This window comes from Brassica oleracea, chromosome C6, assembly GCF_000695525.1.
Source record: "Brassica oleracea var. oleracea cultivar TO1000 chromosome C6, BOL, whole genome shotgun sequence".
NCBI classification, from domain to species: Eukaryota; Viridiplantae; Streptophyta; class Magnoliopsida; order Brassicales; family Brassicaceae; genus Brassica; species Brassica oleracea.
In genome coordinates, this window is record NC_027753.1 from 36425771 (window position 1) to 36433780 (window position 8010).

General features: G+C 38.3%; 2 protein-coding genes across 2 annotated transcripts; one reads left to right on the top strand and one right to left on the bottom strand.

Annotated features, from left to right (window-relative positions):
• Positions 1 to 3546: 3546 nt before the first annotated feature.
• Positions 3547 to 5031, top strand: LOC106300665 (aquaporin TIP3-1-like). Its single transcript, XM_013736860.1, has 3 exons — positions 3547 to 3790; positions 3876 to 4141; positions 4407 to 5031. The coding sequence occupies exons 1-3, from the start codon at positions 3649 to 3651 to the stop codon at positions 4794 to 4796; spliced, it is 798 nt and encodes a 265-aa protein (XP_013592314.1). The 5' UTR covers positions 3547 to 3648; the 3' UTR covers positions 4797 to 5031.
• LOC106300664 (testis-expressed sequence 2 protein-like) lies at positions 4882 to 7783 on the bottom strand. The gene is made up of 6 exons (XM_013736859.1): positions 7469 to 7783; positions 7174 to 7397; positions 6142 to 7097; positions 5975 to 6069; positions 5699 to 5893; positions 4882 to 5625 (listed from the first exon to the last, which is right to left on the bottom strand). The coding sequence occupies exons 1-6, from the start codon at positions 7661 to 7663 to the stop codon at positions 5041 to 5043; spliced, it is 2250 nt and encodes a 749-aa protein (XP_013592313.1). The 5' UTR covers positions 7664 to 7783; the 3' UTR covers positions 4882 to 5040.
• Between the last annotated feature and the right edge of the window lie 227 nt (positions 7784 to 8010).

An 8010-nucleotide genomic window follows, 5' to 3' on the forward strand; every position in this document is an offset into this window, starting at 1 on the left:
ACCCACCCAGAATCGTTAGCTTCTATGACTCTATGAACCATAAAAAAATTAGAATCAAAATCTTGGGTTTTTTTTAGCTCATTGTGGAGAGAAAGTGAGAGATATGTTGTGTTTAGTTCATACGAATGGAAAAAGAAGAAGGGTAAATCGATTTTGGGAGCATTAAGAGCTTCAAATTGGTTGTTCATGGTGGTTGTGGTATTGATGACAATGACAATCTTGTAATTACTTGAAGATGATGAGGGTGAGAGAGTAAAAATGTCATTTTCGAAAAACAAAAGAAAAAAAAAATTGATGGCATTTTCGTAAATTATATGAACTTGTGGGGTGAATAGGGCAAAACCAATTTTCAAAAGAAAAAAAGAGGTTAGTTTTGTGTTTGACTTTAAGTTATAGGTCAATTCTGCAAAAAGCCCTATCAAATTCAACCAATTATAAAAAAAAAAATATTTTGAGATATGTAGAATTACCAATGTAAAAACTACCTACATTTTGAAATAAAACTTTTTTTCTAAAATTACTTACAATATTTACAATATGAAACATAGGGAGTTATAAATTTAAAAATAGTTTCGATTTAATTAATTAATTTATTCATGATATGCAGAACGAGTCTTAAACATTTCGGACCCCCAAATACTGTATATAAATATTTTGGCCCATTATGAATTGATTCCAAAAATTATTAAAATTGTCAATAAGGAACTAAACTTGTGACCTTTCCTCTATTGAGATAGGTAGAGCGGTAGAGCTGACGGTACGTTTAGAAAATTCTGGCCCCTTAAAATTTTAATCATAATATATCAGCGGCACTGCCGATATACATGGTCGACCAGCTCTTAGATAGGGACTCCGACGATACATCACATAGTATTTTATTCAGGACAGTTGATTCTGCAATATCTGGGTGAGAGAAATTGACGAATTAGTGTATAGGTATATAGTAATTATTTGATGGACTGTATTATATACGGAGAACTGAATATTGTAAAGAATAAAAATGATAACATTATACCAAAGATTTAAGAAAATGATGATTCAACTACAGAGGCGAGATATTATCTCTTTCGTTAACTCAAAATACGTCCGGTAGTGCGACGGTTCGATAACGTAATGAGTCCCAAGATACAACTGCAAAAAGTCTTCTGATTTGCGTCACTCTATCAGAAGCCTGGCGAAACTAGTTTTGTGTATACTCTCAGACTTTAAAAAAGAAACGAAGAGAAGACACAAAAAAAAAAAAAAAGAATCAAATATTCAAGTGGGAAATTTTTTTTTACTATACTTGTTCTATAAACCTGTACTGAATGAGTATTAACATTGTCACCTTTATAGTTTCAACCTATGCTGCATGGAATCAGAAGCAGGGACGCGGAAGCGGAAGCGTAAGGAAGCGCAGAAACGAAAATTTTAAAATATTTAGAAAACGGGTACGTGTTGGAAGCGTTTATACATATATATAATATTGAAGCACTTAATAAAATAAAAAAATTAATAATAAAAATCCAACACATACTTTAAATAATGAAGTTCAACATAAAAGATAACAAAAAAATAACTCAACATAACATAAAAAAAAAATTCAAGCTTCAAATCAAATATGGAACTCATCATTGTTTTCATTTTCCCCATCTCCACCAAACAAAATAGCTTCCAATTCTGGTTCATCAAGAAAAAGATCTTTAAACTCAAGTCTTCCCAATATATAATATCTTAATTTACCAAACATAATACAAATATGAAACATAAAACTGCAAAAGACTACAACAATATCACACAAAGCTACGTACACAAAGCAACTTATAATAATACTATATTTAAAATATTCCTTGCACTGAAATTGAAAACCAGAAAAGTGCAGTCATGAGTTTAATACACTCACGATCAAACAATAGAATATGCAAACCACATTCATAAAAGACAAACAAGTGACAACACATCAAACAAAGCACAATAACTGAGTATTTATATATATATGAGTTACGTACCTTTGCTTCTCTTCTCTCAGAATCTGGATAAAATGTTGAACTTGAAGAAATATCAGAACTGCTTCTTACGGTAACTGAATTTCAAGAGTTTTAATCTTTTTAGCTTATTTGGTAACTAGGGTTTTGTTATTATAATAGGCTAATTGGATCACATATTCACAAAACAAATCAAAATTTAAAAGCCCAAAATAATTTTTCAGTTTTTTGAACATATATCCATCGACGCTTCCAATCCTGAATCGCGTGCTTCCATTACGGTTCCAAACGTCTCACTATCCTAAACGTGATTCCATAACGATTCCGAGCGATTCTGAGCGATTCCGTTTCCGGTTCCGCTTCGGAAGCACGAAACGCATGACCACCAACAATTCCATGCTACGTAGGTTTCAACAAAAGAAACCGACGCGGTGTTTTTATGGAGAGTTAATTCAGATATTAATGTCATAATGAAGATATGATTCTCCATTGACTCTTTTGATAACAACTAACGGCAATATAAATATATTTTGTTTTGAAACAATAATATATTTATTTAAATGAATTTGCTTTCTTGTGTCTAGACAAACACAAAAGATCATCTTAAATAAATTTTATAATGATATGTTAATAGACAATATCTCATTAACAAATCCAAACTCAAATCCAAATTCAAATACTCAAAGTGAAACATTTGCTAATTTTTATACTTAGTCAAATCTAAACATTTACAAGCTTTGTAAATCATCCATTTTGGATCTCTATTTCTCATTCAAAACAATTCCGATTTTGACCAACAAATACACTAACTCATAGTGTTCACGGTGACGATTACATCGTGCCCAAATTCCGGTTCTTCCGACAGACATCTCTGTCGAAAAATCCATCGGAAAAATGGTCCACACCACTTTGTCAAAAACGAGTTCCAACATTATTTACCAAGAAACCATATAACAATTGGTAACACAGAAATGAATACGAGAAACTGCAAAATTCATTCTAGTCTTACCTCATTGACATGGATACATTACTGTCTCGTGCTTTGATGATAACTCAGAAGGATGTCTCTATCTCACAATGCATAAATAATAAGGAGAAAGAATCGGCCGAGGCTGCTGCTTCGGGGGCAAACAATGCATGACTGAAGCAATATACCAAAGTCAGTGGACATTATAGTTTTGATATTCCTGGATGGTAATAAAGATTCTATAAAAGTGGCAGAAAACGTTATGTAAACCGCTCTTTTTGTGTGGTAATGAAACTTCGATTAATTGACCGTACGTACACATAACTTTGACTGTCTTCCTAATTCTAGAAAACTCGTACTTGTTTGTTTATCTAGTTGGCACACATGCATGCATAGTCAAAACAACACATACACTGACAACACACGCACACGAGCACATGCCTTTACAAATCTCAAACCTTAAGGTTCGTCCAAAAACTTACCAAAGAGAAAGAAGATAAGGAGGCAGATGAAAATTAATGAAATACACAAACACAAACACGACATGGTTAAGTAAAAATGCATGCAATTTAAAAGCTACGTGTCCAACTCAAGACACTCAAGTCTCACATCTGTCCTTCTTTTTGGCTTCTTTTAAACTCTCTCTCTCTCTCTCTCTTCCCACCTCAAATTATCCTTCTTCACACATCCTTGTTAATTCAAAGTGTTGTGAATATAATGGCAGCATCAACAGTTAGAACGTATGGTTTCGGTAGAGCCGACGAGGCTACACACCCTGACTCCATTAGAGCCACTTTAGCTGAGTTCCTCTCCACTTTTGTCTTTGTCTTTGCAGCTGAAGGCTCCATCCTCTCTCTCGGTACCGTTCCGAAGATAATTATGCAGCTTAAAAGTCTTTTCAGATGTGATATAGCTTATGAGTTGTGTGTTTTTTTCTATCTCAGATAAGTTGTATTGGGACCATGCGGCTCATGTTGGAACAAACACACCAGGAGGACTGGTACTAGTAGCGTTAGCTCATGCGTTTGCTCTGTTCGCCGCTGTCTCTGCAGCCATCAATGTCTCTGGCGGACACGTTAACCCGGCTGTCACTTTTGGTGCTCTTATTGGAGGCAGAATCTCTGCCATCCTTGCCATCTACTACTGGATAGCTCAGCTTCTTGGAGCCATCCTCGCTTGTCTATTGTTGAGGCTCGCCACAAACGGCATGGTACCACTAAATAAAATCATAGTGCATCAGTGTTCTAAAAGTCGGTTTAGATACCCCCTGATTTAAATAGACTCATATAAATAGACCCTCGTCTAATCAGTAATCTCATATAAATAGATTCTCGTCTAATCAATAATTTCATATTAGTATGATCTCATATGAAGCCTAATCAATAATGTTACTACCTATTCTTGAATATTGGTATACATATATGAGCTAGTATTTTTGTGTTGCAATGTTATAAACATAGTCTATCTTAATGCAGAGACCAGTTGGCTTCAGTTTAGCATCAGGTGTTAAGGCGCATAATGGACTCGTGTTAGAGATCATTTTAACATTTGGCCTAGTCTACGTCGTCTACTCGACCTTGATTGATCCAAAACGTGGAAGCCTTGGGATTATAGGACCGCTTGCGGTCGGACTCATAGTTGGTGCAAACATCTTGATGGGTGGACCGTTCTCTGGTGCGTCAATGAATCCAGCTCGAGCCTTTGGTCCAGCATTGGTTGGATGGAGATGGGATGACCATTGGATCTATTGGGTCGGACCATTCATCGGTGGTGCTTTAGCCGCCTTTATATACGAGTTCATGGTCATCCCAACTGAGCCACCTGCTCACCACACCCACCAGCCCTTAGCCCCTGAAGATTACTAGATTGGGGCTTTCCACTTGGTCTCTCTTGCTTCTTGTCTTTGTTTGTAAAATCACTTTGCATAGAACCTCTGTTTTGATGCTACTCTTTGTTTGTTTGTATTAATAAGAATAAAGAGAGATACCGCAGCAATGAGTTCTTTTGATATTTTCACCAAACATATACCGGATACAAGTAATAACAATGTACTAATCTATTCTATATTGACTTTCCTTGTTTCTGAAACCTGAAAAAAGAAAAGCTTCTTCAAGGTCCTCTCATCTTCTCAACAATCTGTCTACTTCTTTCCTCCATGTGACGCTTCTTCTCTTCAAACTTCTCCCCAACTTTCTTCCTAAAATCAAACATCCTCTCCCTTGTTCCCATTTTCTTCCCCTTGAAGCTCGAATCAACCTCTTCATTTGGCACGATATACCTCGACGGTGGCTGGACACTAACCGGAACAATCTCCCCGTCGTTGCCTCCTCGTGCTACTGTCTCCAGCTTCTCGTTGCTTTCCAGAAGGGGAGTCTTGAGTTCTTCCAAGGATTTTTCACTTTCTACTGCAAGAGCTGTGGAATTAGCTGGTTGTTGTGCAGCCACAGGTTCTTCCTCAACTCTTGCTTTCTGCGGAACGTTGGTAGTTTTCTTCGTTTGTTCACCATTCGTTGGCTTCTCACCTTTAGCTTTACCTTCTGCAGCTTCGAAGCTGTCGTGATCACTACTTGAGTCTTGATTCAGCCACATGAACGGCGCAACACTGCGTTGGACCCAATCATCCTTCTCAGCTATCATCCCTGGAATGGTAATGCTTTCGCAGTTGGGGAGCACCATGACCTCTCGTATCCCGTTCTGCACAATGAGATTTTGTCTTATTTCATATTCCCTTTAGAAACAAAAGAAGGTGGAGCAAAGTGTTTTTTACCTTAAAACGGTTGATCAAGAACATAGCAACATGGCTGTTTGTGATTTTGTGTTCACCAACAGATGAGACAAGGTCGAATTTAATCTCCGGCATGCTTGTGAAGCCAAACCATAGTTGATCAGATGGAGGCGGTTTCATGTGTACACGCAGTGTCCCTCTAAGCGAAGAGACTCCTATTGACAAAGTAATTGGAACCTACAGTTCACAAACAGAGATAGTCTAAGATACTACAGGAGCTGAGTCTATAATCACTGGAGATCAGAAACAAAGATTAACCTGAGAGACTTGCTCAGCGATGTTCTTCAGAATAGACTTCCACTTAGATCCATTGTTGGGAGCTGCTTTTGTACCTTTTGCTCCCTTTGGTTCATCTGCAAAGAAATAAATCACTTTAGTATTAAATGCTTCTAATCAAAATGATTCTATGAATTCACTGTACTAACCAACTTTCACATCTTGTCCATCACCAGTTCCTCCGGGGACACTCAACTGCTTCTCAAAATCTGCAAGACCTTCAAGGAACTCTGGTGGAACATCCCCTGAAGAATTTGGTTGCAGCTTTCCTTCGGCTATCTGCAGATCTTCCTCTCGAGCGTCAACTCGAGTCTGAACTTCAAGTCCAGCACCACCAGTGTATTCAACATCTAGCTCGAACGCCCACACGCCATTCATCTCCATCGGAAGAATCCTTGTACCGTGTATATACGGAGGGAGACTCCCAATCTTTACATCGCAGCAGATTAAGTCTCCTATGTAGCTAGGAGTCCTCATGTTGGACAACACCCGCTGGATTCGTTCGTGCACTGCATTCTTCAGCCCTGCGTTCTCTTTGACATCAAAGAACAGCCGAGAGATCAGCAAGTTCCACGCCAAGGTTCCTTCATCGGCGAAGAACTTCTCTTCCGAGTCTACATCCGAAGCGTGGCTCCAAGAACGTGAGAAAGCTCCCACATCGGTTTCCTCAGGGATGATGGTATCTCTAATCTTTCTAGCTGGATTACTCTTTCCTGAGCTACCGTTGGAATGTGAGTCTTGGTAAGGACGTGTTGAAGCTGTCACTTTGGTTGAGCACTTTTTAGAGAACTTCTTCCAGAACAAACGAACCTTTGAGGAAGGACCATCGATCTTAACTCCCTTGTCCAATGACTCGAAGCTAAAACCAGCTGATGGTTTCATAAAAGAAGGATACGCAGCGTTGAGTGAAGCCATGTAGCTCCGGAACTCGTCTTTCAGTTTGGTCGACCAGATAAACCTTTCTTGGTCATTAGAAGCAGCAAGACGGAGAGCTTTACACCAAGACTCCTTCTCCCAAGAAGTCTCGAGGTAGATGTAAAACACACGGTTCCCTTTGTACAAGTCTGAAGTTTTGCTCTCCACTTGGATAGGGAACCTCTTAGCCCTAAGATAAGACACAAATCAAAAGTGTTTTACATTCACTTAAGAGAAGAAGCAATGTCAGTAAGAATGTAAAGTACCATTTTCTTGTGGGGAGTTGAGACCCTGAAACAGCCTCAACGGAGCAACCTTTCAAAGTGATAACAGTCTTGTTGCTATCAGCGTCTGTTAAGATGAGCTTATGGTCTTTGATACGAGCAAATTTTCTAACGGGATGCACCTCCACGTGATTTATCTTCTTCTTTGGCTCTTTTGGTAACTTCTCCTTTAAACTCTCGTCCAACTCCAGAACCCAAATCACTCCCTGAGAAAGATACACAGATCATAAAGTAAACAGCTTTCCTCACACTGATCAAGAAAGGAGGAAACTTTTACCTGTTTGTTGAGATTGAAATCAATGGGCTCGAGAGGAGGAGGTTCAGAGCCCTTTGATGTTGGATCTGAACTCGATTTCTGCTTCCGATTCAACCGCTTCACAAGGTACAAGAACGCGGCAGCTTCCGCGGCAACGACGGCGAGGAGACCCAGCAAGAATCCAGTGACGAAGGCGAAGCCAGCGAACGAAACCATCTCCGGGAAGTTACAAAGTGTGTTGCTTTTCAACTTTAATAGTAGAGAGAGAGTTAGTTGAGAAGGGAATCAAAGAGGAGGAGAAGACGCGTCACGATGTCTTCTCTCTACTTTTATGTCAGTTTCGGTGATGAAGGAAAATATTTCTTGAGAAAATAATAATTTTAGTTTAAATAAATTATATATATTAATGTAAAATGGGAATATTCGTTTACTGATTTCAAATCATTTCTGACTTACTTAATACAAAAATTAGGAGGATTAATCTTCATGTTTTTCAATCTCTTTTTTTTAGTTTTGATTGGATATTTTTTTGGATTTTGTTACCTATTTTCACCCCCCCCCCC

Excerpts from the sequence above, each read along its gene's own strand:
- LOC106300664 (XM_013736859.1), bottom strand. The coding sequence starts at position 7,663 with ATGGTTTCGTTCGCTGGCTTCGCCTTCGTCACTGGATTCTTGCTGGGT. Across the intron at positions 6,070-6,141 it reads TGGACAAGATGTGAAAGTTG|ATGAACCAAAGGGAGCAAAA; the intron begins GTTAGTACAGTG and ends ATTTCTTTGCAG. Across the intron at positions 5,894-5,974 it reads TCGCTGAGCAAGTCTCTCAG|GTTCCAATTACTTTGTCAAT; the intron begins GTTAATCTTTGT and ends TGTGAACTGTAG.
- LOC106300665 (XM_013736860.1), top strand. The coding sequence starts at position 3,649 with ATGGCAGCATCAACAGTTAGAACGTATGGTTTCGGTAGAGCCGACGAG. Across the intron at positions 3,791-3,875 it reads AGGCTCCATCCTCTCTCTCG|ATAAGTTGTATTGGGACCAT; the intron begins GTACCGTTCCGA and ends TTTCTATCTCAG. Across the intron at positions 4,142-4,406 it reads GGCTCGCCACAAACGGCATG|AGACCAGTTGGCTTCAGTTT; the intron begins GTACCACTAAAT and ends ATCTTAATGCAG.